The 14,073-nt window shown below is 47.7% G+C and overlaps 2 protein-coding genes across 2 annotated transcripts; one reads left to right on the top strand and one right to left on the bottom strand.

Moving 5' to 3' along the window:
- Window positions 1–37: 37 nt before the first annotated feature.
- Window positions 38–2,201, top strand: LOC147249339 (T-cell acute lymphocytic leukemia protein 1 homolog). Its single transcript, XM_086224287.1, has 3 exons — window positions 38–217; window positions 1,250–1,300; window positions 1,487–2,201. The coding sequence occupies exons 1-3, from the start codon at window positions 103–105 to the stop codon at window positions 1,852–1,854; spliced, it is 534 nt and encodes a 177-aa protein (XP_086080413.1). The 5' UTR covers window positions 38–102; the 3' UTR covers window positions 1,855–2,201.
- A 2,902-nt stretch (window positions 2,202–5,103) lies between these two features.
- fam174c (family with sequence similarity 174 member C) lies at window positions 5,104–10,280 on the bottom strand. The gene is made up of 3 exons (XM_086225160.1): window positions 9,858–10,280; window positions 6,119–6,241; window positions 5,104–5,979 (listed from the first exon to the last, which is right to left on the bottom strand). The coding sequence occupies exons 1-3, from the start codon at window positions 10,139–10,141 to the stop codon at window positions 5,976–5,978; spliced, it is 411 nt and encodes a 136-aa protein (XP_086081286.1). The 5' UTR covers window positions 10,142–10,280; the 3' UTR covers window positions 5,104–5,975.
- Window positions 10,281–14,073: the final 3,793 nt, after the last annotated feature.

Here is a 14,073-nt window from a genome sequence, read left to right as displayed (position 1 = left end):
GACGACGCCGGAAGACACGACTCCCACAGTGGGGGAGGGACCCGCAGGTCCCGGGGGTGCAGCTAGCCGGGTCCCGGGCCGCCTCTCTTTAATTAGGCTGTAATGTTTTCTGATGGCGTCTCCATGGAAACGCCGCGTCATGACACATCATCGTCGGGTATAAAGGCGGCGGGCCGCACGAGCTCCGGAGAGGCCGAGGAGCAGCGACCTCCACCAGGTGAGTCAGGAGACCCTCGTGTTCGAGTCTGAGAGTTCCTTTTTACCTGGAAGTTCCTTCAAACTACAAAACGAAAGCAGCCGCCTGAGAGTGAAGCCGTGCGGACCCGCCGGTTTGTAGTTTTATCAGCGTCCGGTTTGTAGTTTTATCAGAGTCCGGTTTGTAGTTTTATCAGAGTCCGGTTTGTAGTTTTATCAGCGTCCGGTTTGTAGTTTTATCAGAGTCCGGTTTGTAGTTTTATCAGCGTCCGGTTTGTAGTTTTATCAGAGTCCGGTTTGTAGTTTTATCAGAGTCCGGTTTGTAGTTTTATCAGAGTCCGGTTTGTAGTTTTATCAGCGTCCGCTTTGTAGTTTTATCAGAGTCCGGTTTGTAGTTTTATCAGAGTCCGGTTTGTAGTTTTATCAGAGTCCGGTTTGTAGTTTTATCAGCGTCCGGTTTGTAGTTTTATCAGCGTCCGGTTTGTAGTTTTATCAGAGTCCGGTTTGTAGTTTTATCAGCGTCCGGTTTGTAGTTTTATCAGAGTCCGGTTTGTAGTTTTATCAGAGTCCGGTTCGAGTTGATGCGGATCTCACGCGGTTATTCGCTCTCGCGCCACAGGTTCAGACGCAGAAGAAAAAGAAGCGTGACACGTTGTTCATTTTACTTGCGGTCGTTGTGTTGGGTTATTCACTGCAGGGGTTCTCAAGCTGGCGTCGGGGGTCCTTGGGGGGTCCTTGGGGGACTTCGATTGGTCCCCAGCAACATTTATTTCACTTCCGTTTAAAAAGGCGACGAACCCTGACCTCTTAACGTACCAAACACCTGAAAGTAACTTTCATTCTGAACGGCCTGTTTTAATGTCCTCTTCATTCCTTGGCCTCCTGTTCTTGGAACAAATTCAGTTCTTTCTCCTGAAATGTCAAGTTTCAGTTTCCTGAAGGTGAGGAAGCGGCGCCACCACAGCTCCCACCAGAGCCTCTGAGACCACCAACCTGCTCACCCCCCAGTCGCTCAGCTGTTCTCCTCTGAGTTTGTCTGCTTTTGTGTCCGCAGGCGTCACAATGAAACACCGAGTGACTCGGAATGAGGCCGACACACCCACAGGTACGGCCGTCTCCAATGGGACCGTCCTCCTGGTCATGTGATTCAGTGTGTGTCTGCAGCTTCTGCGCCATTTTTTTCTGTGATTTAAGTCTCTTTGTCTCAGTTTCGCCACTTCTTGTTCTTCGTCTTCATGTGAGGTGGTAGGTGCGACCCCCCAGCTGACTCGTCCTCTGCTTGCCCCTCCAGGTTCCCGTCCAGGTATCCATCGTGTCTTCACTAACAGTCGAGAGCGATGGCGGCAGCAGAATGTGAACGGAGCATTTGCAGAGCTGCGCCAGCTCATCCCCACCCACCCCCCCGACAGGAAGCTCAGCAAAAACGAGACCCTGCGGCTCGCCCTCCGCTACATACGCTTCCTGGACCGGCTGCTGGCGGACCAGGACCTCAGGGGCCCCCCAGGCTGGGCGGAAAGCAAGGATGAGGTGCCGTCACCGACCTCCAGCTGTGACGGCTCAGTGGACGCAGACCTCAGCCTACGTGAGGGGGGAGCAGGAACGTGGTGCTCAGCAGCGCCTCCCCCTGACACCTGGGCAACCATATTGGATCACGCATAAACACGTCAGAAAAACTCTGAAGACTTTTGGTTTCCTCCATGAACGGTGGACGGCCAACGCTGCCACAGGGGCACATTTGAAGTCTACCATTACAGTTTAAGGTCAAACCGTAACGTGTAACGTGTTTGAGGCTGAGGTGGCGTGCGGCGCAGGCTAGAACAACTTGCGAAGGAGCAGGAAGCCCCATGGCGGGAAGTCTAATTGATGTGATATTCACATGTTCGGTGGTTTCATCTTGTCGGTGTGACACGGCGTTCTGCCCTCACGGCAGAAGACTCTGTAACCAGATCTGGTTCTTCTTGTGTTAAAGAACCTTTGGTGCTTTGTTGTCATTTTTTATTGTTCTTATTAAAGCGATTCTTCATTTGCTCGTTCATGGTTTTGTGCATGTTAACATTCTCTTATCCATTATTATTTTGAATCATGAATCCAATCATCACTCAGGTAAGTGGAGTGCTAGCTTGTCGTAGCAGCCGCTTCAGCTGTGTGAGCTCGTTAAACTTCAGATCCTGTTAGGTCACATTGGGGTTCATTCTCTGAGCAGGCTGGCTAACGTGCTAACGTAGCCATTAGCATCCACGGAGTCAGCTGTGCCACATCAACCTTGATAGAACAGAGGCTGGTTCCTGTCCAGTCCTTGTCCACGCCCTCACACGAGAACAGAGGCTGGCGCTCCAGCAGGTCAACTCGAGTTCCTTTCTTCAGCAGCCACCATCTTGACAATGCGACCAGGCCGAGGCGCCCGACGTGTCCTGATTTTCCAGGTTCCTCCCTGCTGGGTGTCTTTGACAGATTACTTTCCTTTGTAAGATGAGGTTTGTTTCTGCTGATGAAGTTTAAATCAATCTGCTCAACGAAGAGTCAAGACTGGCGGAATGACATTGGAGCGGATAAGAAAATACATCTCGACAAACGTTCCATTTCCGTGCAGTCAAAACAGCCAAGAATTGGAAAAACTCATCTTTACATTTGTAACCCTGTCGTCTGCATCCGAGCGCCGGCAGGGGAGCCCGGCGGCTCCCGCTCTGCCATGACAGCAGTGCAGACCTCTGTTGGAGCGTCACCAGAAGCACCAAGTCTCTCTCGCTCTTATTTAGGTGGAATGTTGATCCTGAAGCTTTGGAAAATGCGTTAATTTTTTTCTACTGTTGATGCTGTTGGAAGGGGGCGTGGCCTGCCATTCTAACAAGCCAATGATGAGCAACAAGAGCGTAAATCCCGGAGGAGAGAGGGGGCGTGTTTCAATTAGGGTGTGAATGTGTGTGTGCGTGGGAACGGATGATGATCCAGCATTTCCCTCACACACACACGCTCTCTCTCTAATTGAAACACGCCTCCTCTCTCCTCCGGGATTTGCTCTCTTGTTGCGTCGTCTCTCTTGGGGCCATCGGATTGGCTGAGATGTTATCAGTCCCCCCCGCCGCCTCCACAAACTTACTATCAGCACTGACTGGTGATGTCAGTGACGCCTACAAACATAAAGGTGGGAAAACCACCAAGAGTCTCCCACACCAAGACCTGGTCACATGACTGGTGTATTGCTTCGGATCAGTGGCGGTGGTCAGACTGAAGCTGCGGTTCTTCATAGGTTGACCAGATTGCTCACCCTTCATTTTTCACAAATATTCTCATCCTTTTGTTCTGCTAATATTTTCGCAGACAGAACTCTAAGTACTTTTTAGCTTTTGTCAAGTTCCGTTTGTTGCAATGTAACTTGAAAGTCATGTGATTTTGCCAGGTTCCCATGGATGTCACGTCAGCTGTGTTTCTGTTCCATGGACATTGTTGCAGTCTTCAAGGGTTGTTTTTCTTTTCTATTTTTTATGTTTACTAAATAATAGAATTGACATTTTTGGTCACTTTTACATTTGAGGTCTTCATGTGACTCTGACAGGTCAGAGGTGATTAAATATCTCAACATTTTACTTCAAGTCAGACTCGTTCCCGGTGACGGTTGGACTCCTCCAAGGCTGCCCTTTGTCACCGGTTCTGTTCATAACTTTTATGGACAGAATTTCTAGGTGCAGCTGGGTGGTGGAGGGGGTTGAGTTTGGTGGGGGGAGGATGTCGTCTCTGCTCTTTGTGGATGACGTAGTCCTCTTAGCTCCATCGGGCCACGACCGTCCAGCTCTTGCTGAGACAGTTTGCAGCCAAATGTGGAGCAGCAGGGATGAGAATCAGCACCTCCAAGTCTGAGGCCATGGTCCTCAGCCGGAAAAGGGGGGCCTGCCCACTCCAGGTCAGGGAGGAGGTCCTGCCTCAGGTGGAGGAGTGTTCGTGTCTCAGGGTCTTGTTCACGAGTGAGGGTAGGATGGAGCGGGAGATTGACAGGCGGATTGGGGCGCATCCTCAGTGATGGGGGTGCTAAACCAGTCTGTTATGGTGAAGAGGGAGCTTAGCCAAAAGGCGAGGCTCTCAGTTTACCTGTCAATCTACGTTCCAACCCTCACCTGTGGTCATGAGCTCTGGGTCATGACTGAAAGAACAAGATCCTGAATAAAAGCGGCCGAAATGAGTTTCCTCCTCAGGGAGGCTGGGCTCTCCCTTAGAGACAGGGTGAGAAGCTCAGTCCTTCAGGAGGGACTCAGAGTAGAGCTGCTGCTCCTCCATGTAGAGGAGTCAGTGGAGGTGGTTCGGGTATCTGGAGAGGACGCCTCCTGAACGCCTCCCTCGGGAGGTTTTCCAGGCATGTCCAACTGGGAGGAGGCCTCGAGGCCGACCCAGGACACGGTGGAGGGATTATATCTCTGGGCTGGCCTGGGAATGCCTCAGGATTCCCTGAAGAGCTGGTGGAAGTGGCTGGGAGAGGACAGTCTGGGCTTCCTTGCTGAGGCTGCTGCCCCCGCGACCCGGACCCACCGGATAAGAGGAGGAGGAGGACGATGAAGACAAGTTGAGATTTTACTTCCTTTTCAAATGATGGTTAATAAACTTAGGTAATATAATCGTGATTTATTTTACATCGTCTGCACTGTAAATCATTTTTATTTCTTCCATGTGTTTTCACAATTTTGAAATTTGTCTTGCAAACCATTTTGTAGAGCCACCAACAGACCAGGATCACGCCAGGCGGTGGCATCCGAGTGTCATCTGACCTCAGTCAATGCTGTCATCTCTCCACAGACCCCTTTCAGCATGGAAGACACAACAGGGCTCTCAAAGTGAAGTTCAGCAGCCACCGGGTCCTTGAGCGCCATCAGTTAGCTGGGGAATGTTTTCCAGCTGCATTCACAGAAATCTGACACATCATTGATCGCACATGTAAATATTTTGTTTTAATAATTACAAATATAGCTTTCTTGTCATTTTAAAAATATGGGTTTCATTTTTTTGCAAATTTGCTGGGAAATAAATTCATAATTAACAAGAAAATAGAAAAGTGAGTCTTTCACCTGATAATTAGCATTAACAAACCAACATGGAAAGCTTGAGCACGAACCAAAAAAAAGGCAAAATATTATTTTACATTCTATATCCTGTAAAAGTCAATGTTCAACTATTTGGAAGGGTTCTGACAAACCGACAGTTCTTTGAGAGACGAGAACATGAAAACGAAGTGGCTGGGAAGTTAAACAGTCAGAATTGCGCCGTCTGCTGGCCAAACATCAGAGCTGCTTCTACTTTTGGATGTGACATCATCAACTTTCACACTGTTTCTACAAATAAATATGTATGTATTTGAACTTCTTTGGATCTCGCCCTGTTTCTGATGCATCAATGGAATGACTTTTTGATAAATATGTTTGATAAATATGAGAGCAGAACCTGCTGCAGGTCTGGGTCTGATGTCAGTGTTGGGGAGACGGCCAGCTCAAAACACGCAAATGAAGGTGTCTCCTCTGATGACGTGCTGGAGGGTGGTCAGGGGCGTGTCCAGCCAAGTTATGGCACATTTGTGAGCTGATGAGCTCCAGAACAAAAGAAAGCTCATCAGCTGAACAAAAGAGAAAAACAAATCCATGTTGGACAAAGAAATCTCCAGCTGGCTGACGAGCTGCTTTGGCTCTTCTGCTCAAGAACTTTGGTCCTGCATCTTCTTGCACTCCTCCACCACCAATCAATCATCAATATCAGCTGACAGCTGAACAGGTCGCCATGTGTCGGGTCAAGAAAGGAGAGACTCATCTGGAAAGAAAGAAAAAATCAGTAATAGGATCAAGTTGAAGGCTGATTTTGAACAATCAGTATTGTTATGGGGAATATTTTGTCAATATTCTGAATGTGGTGGTTAGAATGTTTGCTTCGTGGCTGGGTGAACTCTCACCTGCGAAGGCTGTGAGCTTCATAAAGTGTGTCGTCCTCGTCACTCTCCATGGCTTCCAACTCCAGTGAGTCATCATAATTAGCCAGTAGACCATATTTCTTCCTCTGGGCGGGCTTCTTGAGCCTGAAACAAACACAAACATGAAGGCAGGCAGTGACTGCTAACAAACCAGCAGGACGACGGTGTCAGTGGCATCTGTGGTCTGGGTGGCATCAGTGGCGTGGGTTGTGTTGGTGGCATCTGTGGTCTGGGTGGCATCAGTGGTGTGGGTTGTGTTGGTGGCGTCTGTGGTCTGGGTGGCATCAGTGGCGTGGGTTGTGTTGGTGGCGTCTCTGGTCTGGGTAGCATCAGTGGCGTGGGTTGTGTTGGTGGCGTCTCTGGTCTGGGTGGCATCAGTGGCGTGGGTTGTGTTGGTGGCGTCTCTGGTGTGGGTGGCATCAGTGGTGTGGGTTGTGTTGGTGGCATCTGTGGTCTGGGTGGCATCAGCGGTGTGGGTTGTGTTGGTGGAGTCTCTGGTGTGGGTGGCGTCAGCGGTGTGGGTTGTGTTGGTGGCGTCTCTGGTCTGGGTGGCATCAGTGGCGTGGGTTGTGTTGGTGGCATCTGTGGTCTGGGTAGCGTCAGCGGTGTGGGTTGTGTTGGTGGCATCTGTGGTCTGGGTGGCATCAGTGGTGTGGGTTGTGTTGGTGGCATCTGTGGTCTGGGTGGCATCAGCGGTGTGGGTTGTGTTGGTGGCATCTGTGGTCTGGGTGGCATCAGTGGTGTGGGTTGTGTTGGTGGCATCTGTGGTCTGGGTGGCATCAGTGGTGTTGGTTGTGTTGGTGGAGTCTCTGGTGTGGGTGGCGTCAGCGGTGTGGGTTGTGTTGGTGGCGTCTCTGGTCTGGGTGGCATCAGTGGCGTGGGTTGTGTTGGTGGCATCTGTGGTCTGGGTAGCGTCAGCGGTGTGGGTTGTGTTGGTGGCATCTGTGGTCTGGGTAGCGTCAGCGGTGCGGGTTGTGTTGGTGGCATCTGTGGTCTGGGTGGCATCAGTGGCGTGGGTTGTGTTGGTGGCATCTGTGGTCTGGGTGGCATCAGCGGTGTGGGTTGTGTTGGTGGCATCTGTGATCTGGGTGGCATCAGTGGCGTGGGTTGTGTTGGTGGCATCTGTGGTCTGGGTAGCGTCAGCGGTGTGGGTTGTGTTGGTGGCGTCTCTGGTCTGGGTGGCATCAGTGGCGTGGGTTGTGTTGGTGGCGTCTCTGGTCTGGGTGGCATCAGTGGCGTGGGTTGTGTTGGTGGCGTCTCTGGTCTGGGTGGCATCAGTGGCGTGGGTTGTGTTGGTGGCGTCTCTGGTGTGGGTGGCATCAGTGGCGTGGGTTGTGTTGGTGGCGTCTCTGGTGTGGGTGGCATCAGTGGCGTGGGTTGTGTTGGTGGCGTCTCTGGTGTGGGTGGCATCAGTGGCGTGGGTTGTGTTGGTGGCGTCTGTGGTCTGGGTGGCATCAGTGGCGTGGGTTGTGTTGGTGGCATCTGTGGTCTGGGTGGCATCAGTGGTGTTGGTTGTGTTGGTGGCGTCTCTGGTCTGGGTGGCATCAGCGGTGTGGGTTGTGTTGGTGGCGTCTCTGGTCTGGGTGGCATCAGCGGTGTGGGTTGTGTTGGTGGCGTCTCTGGTCTGGGTGGCATCAGCGGTGTGGGTTGTGTTGGTGGCGTCTGTGGTCTGGGTGGCATCAGCAGTGTGGGTTGTGTTGGTGGCGTCTCTGGTCTGGGTGGCATCAGCGGTGTGGGTTGTGTTGGTGGCGTCTCTGGTCTGGGTGGCATCAGTGGCGTGGGTTGTGTTGGTGGCATCTGTGGTCTGGGTAGCGTCAGCGGTGTGGGTTGTGTTGGTGGCGTCTCTGGTCTGGGTGGCATCAGTGGCGTGGGTTGTGTTGGTGGCGTCTCTGGTGTGGGTGGCATCAGTGGCGTGGGTTGTGTTGGTGGCGTCTCTGGTGTGGGTGGCATCAGTGGCGTGGGTTGTGTTGGTGGCGTCTGTGGTCTGGGTGGCATCAGTGGCGTGGGTTGTGTTGGTGGCATCTGTGGTCTGGGTGGCATCAGTGGTGTGGGTTGTGTTGGTGGCGTCTGTGGTCTGGGTGGCATCAGCAGTGTGGGTTGTGTTGGTGGCGTCTCTGGTCTGGGTGGCATCAGCGGTGTGGGTTGTGTTGGTGGCGTCTCTGGTCTGGGTGGCATCAGCGGTGTGGGTTGTGTTGGTGGCGTTTGTGGTCTGGGTGGCATCAGCGGTGTGGGTTGTGTTGGTGGCGTCTGTGGTCTGGGTGGCATCTTAGCATGGCAAACTGGACACAAATCTTCTTCCTCATTGTACTAAAAATTAACAAAGGTAAGTTGCCTTTGCAGCTAGTGATTTGGGGCAGTGAAGAAAAAGCAGCGAGCATTACACCAGTGATTCTTAACCACAGGGCCACGGCCCAGACTTGGGCCACCAGCGCCACTGAGAGGACTGTGAAAAACTTTCACTTTTGCACCTGTGGGCCATTGGACTGCATAGGTTATCAACTGAGGAGAGCAGAGATATCCATGACACGCTCAGTTGCCATGCGGGTTTCGACCACATGGTGGCGGTAATGAACCAATCATTGGTTTACCAAGCTCTAATATCAGAGAAGAAGACTGCCCCCCTCAAAAAAAAGAACAATTTTTGCAGAAATACAATCCCGACTTCATCAAGTACGGCTTTGTGAATGGAGGAAGCGAGGCAGTGGGCTGACGCTGTCCTGCACAGCACGAAGCCCTCAAAACCACAGCGGCATCGAGAGACCGAGCATCCGACGCTCGTGGGAAAGCCGGTGGAAGTTCTTTAGAGTGAGGAAAATGAGCTGGAGAAGCAGAAAAGCTCTGTCACCGACCAGCAACTCTAAATGTGCACTGAAAGCCGGCGTGTCGGTCTCGATGTGTGTGCAGGTTCACAAACACCTTTACTAACCGTCGAAGTGATGATCCCATTCATCACCGCCTTTTAGTGAACAACGGTCATGCTTGTTAACAGGAAGTGGATCTGGTTTATGACTGAAGACGAATCAAACCAGAGTGAGGCCAACTCAACCTCTACAGTGTTGACATGCAGTGGGCCCTGGCCGCTCTGTACTATCAGAATTGGGCCTCAAGGTCAAAAAGGTCAAGAGCCCCAGGCTTCCACCAGCAGAGATGCCTGCTTCCTCTTTGCTGCTGCAACACAGCTGTGTAAGAGTAACTGTCTCCATACTTAAAGTTAGGGTACTACTAACCCGGTACTACAATTGGCATGGGGATGGAAAAATTGGTATCAGAACATCTGAGGTTACTAAGACAACAAGCCGAAAACTTCACAAACACCAATGAAAGTTAACAGCATCAGAAAGGAAGAAGAAGGTCATGTTTTGAATGAGTTCTTGGGAGAAATAAGAATTTAGTGTGATGTCACATCCGGTCAACTTTAGGGAGACTACATCACGCAGGAGAGGAAAATGGGGGGAAGGAGTCCTTCAAGTTTACTGCAGGACGTCATCTTTCATTGGATGACGTGTGACCGAAGTGATGTCACCTCAATGCCAAACTCCATTCGCAGAACTCGAGATTTAACGTCTGTGAAGACTCAGACGTTTGTCTGTGCCAACTGTCAATCACCCGTGAATGTGGAGCTGGTGAAGCCCGCGTTCAGCGCACCGGGGGACATCTCTGCTCATGGTGGCCCATAAATCATCTAAAATAACGAACTAGGTGGCTGCTGATTGGGTCTCACCTCACGGCTCGAATGAGGAAGTAGAGGACTCCGATGGCGGTGATGCCGATCAGGACGTACAGGGCCCTCTGGATCATCGAGCTGTCCAAGTTCAGGCTGATGATCACTCCTCGGCGATTCTTCTCACCGCTGCTCGTGGCGTTTATCCCGGCGGGGCTCGTCACTGCGAGTCCGGGCGCTGCGGTGCTGCCGCCGGGCGGTTCGGTGGCGTCCTCGGTCGCCGCCAGCAGCAGCAGCAGCCAGCAGGAGCGGCCCAGCAGCAGCGGGACTCCCGGAAGCGACATTTTACCCGAAACCGCGACAGAGACGGGAAACGTCTAGGTTTTAAGCTAATCCACGTCCCGTTAGCTGAACCCCACTGCAGCTTTGTTGACAGAAGGTAAACCACGACCAGGAAGTTCACATGACGCCTGCTTGTGACGTCACAATGCCAATGGCGTAAATATTCCCACCAGCCTGACCTGCAGGATCCCAGTGTACCCGCGAAGACGTCTTCCCTGAGCCGCTCCGTTGGCTGCAAATGACAGACATGTAGAAATGGTATATAAACATATATATATATATATATATACATATGTATGTATGTATGTATGTGTATGTTTGTATGTATCTATGTTCGTATGTATGTATGTTTGTATGTATGTATGTGTATGTTTGTATGTATGTATGTGTATGTTTGTATGTATGTATGTTTATACTTGTATGTGTATGTTCGTATGTGTATGTTTGTTTGTATGTGTATGTTTGTATGTATATATGGTTGTATGTATATTTGTATGTCTGTATGTATGTATCTATGTTTGTTTGTATGTATGAATGTCTTTATGTATGTATGTTGGTATGTAAGTATGTTTGTATGTTCGTATGTATGTATGTTCGTATGTATGTATGTTTGTATGTATGTATGTGTATGTTTGTATGTATGTATGTGTATGTTTGTTTGTATGTTTGTATGTGTATGTATGTATATTTGTATGTATGTATGTACTGTGTGTTCTTATGTATGTATGTTTGTATGTATGTATGGTTGTATGTATGTTTGTATGTTCGTATGTATGTGTGTACGTTGGTATGTATGTATCTATGTTTGTTTGTATGTATGAATGTATGTTCGTATGTTTGTATTTATGTATGAATGTTTGTATGTGTATGTTTGTTTGTTTGAATGTATGTTTGTATGTATGTATGTACTGTATGTTCGTATGTATGTATGTTTGTATGTATGTATGTTCGTATGTATGTATGTTTGTATATTCGTATGCATGTATGTTCGTTTGTATGGATGTTTGTATATTCGTATGTGTATGTTTGTATGTATGTATTTGTATGCTTGTATGTGTATGTTTGTTTGTATGTATGTTTGTATGTATGTGTATGTTTGTATGTATGTATGTGTATGTTTGTATGTATGTGTATGTTTGTATATTCGTATGTATGTTTGTATGTATGTATGTATGTATGTGTATGTTTGCATGTGTTTGTATGTATGTTTGTATGTGTATGTTTGCATGTGTATGTTTGTATGTATGTATGTGTATGTTTGCATGTGTATGTTTGTATGTATGTATGTGTATGTTTGTATGTATGTATGTACTGTGTGTTCTTATGTATGTATGTTTGTATGTATGTATGTATGTATGTATGTATGTATGTTTGTATGTTCATATGTATGTGTGTACGTTGGTATGCATGTATCTATGTTTGTTTGTATGTATGAATGTATGTTCGTATGTTTGTATTTATGTATGAATGTTTGTATGTATGTTTGTCTGTATGTATGTATGTTGGTATGTAAGTATGTATGTATGTATGTTTGTATGTGTATGTTTGTTTGTTTGAATGTACGTTTGTATATATGTATGTACTGTATGTTCGTATGTATGTATGTTTGTATGTATGTATGTTCGTATGTATGTATGTTTGTATATTCGTATGTTTGTATGTATGTGTATGTTTGTACATATGTTTGTATTTATGTATGTGTATGTTTGTATATTCGTACTGTATGTATGTGTATGTTCGTATGTATGTATGTTTGTATGTATGTATGTTCGTATGTATGTATGTATGTTCGTATGTATGTATGTATGTTTATATATTCGTATGTTTGTATGTATGTATGTTTGCATGTGTATATTTGTATGCATGTATGTGTATGTTTGTATGTATGTATGTATGTATGTATGTATGTATGTTTGTATGTATGTATGTACTGTGTGTTCTTATGTATGTATGTATATGTATGTTTGTATGTATCTATGTTCGTATGTATGTATGTTTGTATATTCGTATGTATGTATGTATGTATGTATGTATGTGTATGTTTGCATGTGTATGTTTGTATGTATGTTTGTATGTATGTATGTGTATGTTTGTATGTATGTATGTTTGTATATTCATATGTATGTATGTTTGTATGTATGTATGTGTATGTTTGCATGTGTATGGTTGTATGTATGTATGTGTATGTTTGTATGTATGTATGTTTATGCTTGTATGTGTATGTTCGTATGTGTATGTTGGTATGTATGTTTGTATGTGTATGTTTGTATATTCGTATGTATGTATGTTTGTATGTATGTATGTGTATGTTTGCATGTTTTTGTATGTATGTTTGTATGTGTATGTTTCCATGTGTATGTTTGTATGTGTATGTTTGTATGTATGTATGTGTATGTTTGCATGTTTTTGTATGTATGTTTGTATGTGTATGTTTCCATGTGTATGTTTCCATGTGTATGTTTGTATGTATGTATGTTTGTATGTATGTATGGTTGTATGTGTATTTGTATGTTCGTATGTATGTGTGTACGTTGGTGTGTATGTATCTATGTTTGTTTGTTTGTATGTATGAATGTCTCTATGTATGTATGTTGGTATGTAAGTATGCATGTATGTTTGTATGTTTGTATGTGTATGTTCGTATGTATGTATGTATGTATGTATGTATGTTTGTTTGTATGTATGTATGTTTGTATGTATGTGTATGTTTGTATGTATGTATGTTTGTATGTATGTTTGTATGTATGTATGTACTGTATGTTCATATGTATGTTTGTATGCCATGTCTTTTTTTTTATATCTGTTGTACTTGTCTTCTTTTAAATTGCACAAAAGGGAGAAGAACTCCAGGTTTGTTGATGCTGCACAAAGACAATAAAGACTTTTGATGTGATTTGATTTGATCAGTGAGAGATCTGGGAGGGTGCAGCAGGGTAGAGCAGCTGTCCTCAGTGTGGCCCCCAGCAAGAAGGTTGTGGGTGGAGCAGTGGTCCTCCCTGTGGCCCCCAGCAAGAAGGTTGTGGGTGGAGCCCCGGCTGCAGCATGGGGTCTTTCTGGGTGAGTCTCCATGTTCTCCCTGTTCCTGCTGGGTTCTCTCTGGTACTCCAGCTTCCTCCACAGTCCAAAGACATCAAGAGGGACCAGGTTAATCCAGACTCTAAATTGACCGTAGGCGTGGCTGGGAGAGCCAATGGTTGTCTGTCTCTATGCATTGGCCCTGCCATGGACTGGTGACCTGTCCAGGGGGAAGGCTGCTGGGATAGGCTCCACCCCCACCACCCTGAACAGAAGAGGGAGAAGATGGAGTGATGGAGGGATGATGGAGGGATGGATGCAGCCTCCTCCTCCAGCAGCATCAGTCAGGGGTCTGGGGGGTGTACTCGAACTACTCGTGGTCGTAGTACCAGTCCCAGTACTATTAGTGGTAGGAGGTGTCAGCCTGAGGCTCTAGTGTTCTGCAGCCTCCTCCTCCAGTAGCATCAGTTGGGGTTCTGAGAAGTGTACTAGTACTACTAGTGGTACTACGACTAGAACCAGCACTACTAGTGGTAGGAGGTGTCAGCCTGAGGCTCTGCAGGGCTGCAGCCTCCTCCTCCAGCAGCATCAGTCAAGGATCTGGGAGGTGCACTTGTATTATTAGTCCCAGTACTACTAGTGGTAGTACTACTAGTACCAGTACTTCTAGTGGTAGGAGGTGTCAGCCTGAGGCTCTGCAGGTCTGCAGCCTCCTCCTCCAGCAACATCAGTCAAGGATCTGGGAGGTGAGAAGCACCAAGACTCAGAGGAAGAAGTCCCATTTGTGACCTGCAGCTGTGAGACAGGAAGGAGGACAGGAGGAGAGAGAAGCCCAGTGCATCATGGGAGATCCCCGCCAGTGTAGGCCTATAGCGGTAGAGCTAGGAGCGGGGCCAGCCTGAGGCCCCCCTAACTGTCA

The sequence above is a fragment of the Aulostomus chinensis genome, chromosome 14 (assembly GCF_037954235.1).
Source record: "Aulostomus chinensis isolate RoL2024-O1b breed Wild chromosome 14, RoL_Achi_v1.0, whole genome shotgun sequence".
Lineage (NCBI taxonomy): Eukaryota > Metazoa > Chordata > Actinopteri > Syngnathiformes > Aulostomidae > Aulostomus > Aulostomus chinensis.
This window is presented reverse-complemented; position numbering and strand designations above follow the sequence as displayed.

Excerpts from the sequence above, each read along its gene's own strand:
- LOC147249339 (XM_086224287.1), top strand. The coding sequence starts at position 103 with ATGTTTTCTGATGGCGTCTCCATGGAAACGCCGCGTCATGACACATCA. Across the intron at positions 218-1,249 it reads GGAGCAGCGACCTCCACCAG|GCGTCACAATGAAACACCGA; the intron begins GTGAGTCAGGAG and ends TTGTGTCCGCAG. Across the intron at positions 1,301-1,486 it reads TGAGGCCGACACACCCACAG|GTTCCCGTCCAGGTATCCAT; the intron begins GTACGGCCGTCT and ends TTGCCCCTCCAG.
- fam174c (XM_086225160.1), bottom strand. The coding sequence starts at position 10,141 with ATGTCGCTTCCGGGAGTCCCGCTGCTGCTGGGCCGCTCCTGCTGGCTG. Across the intron at positions 6,242-9,857 it reads TTCCTCATTCGAGCCGTGAG|GCTCAAGAAGCCCGCCCAGA; the intron begins GTGAGACCCAAT and ends TGTTTGTTTCAG.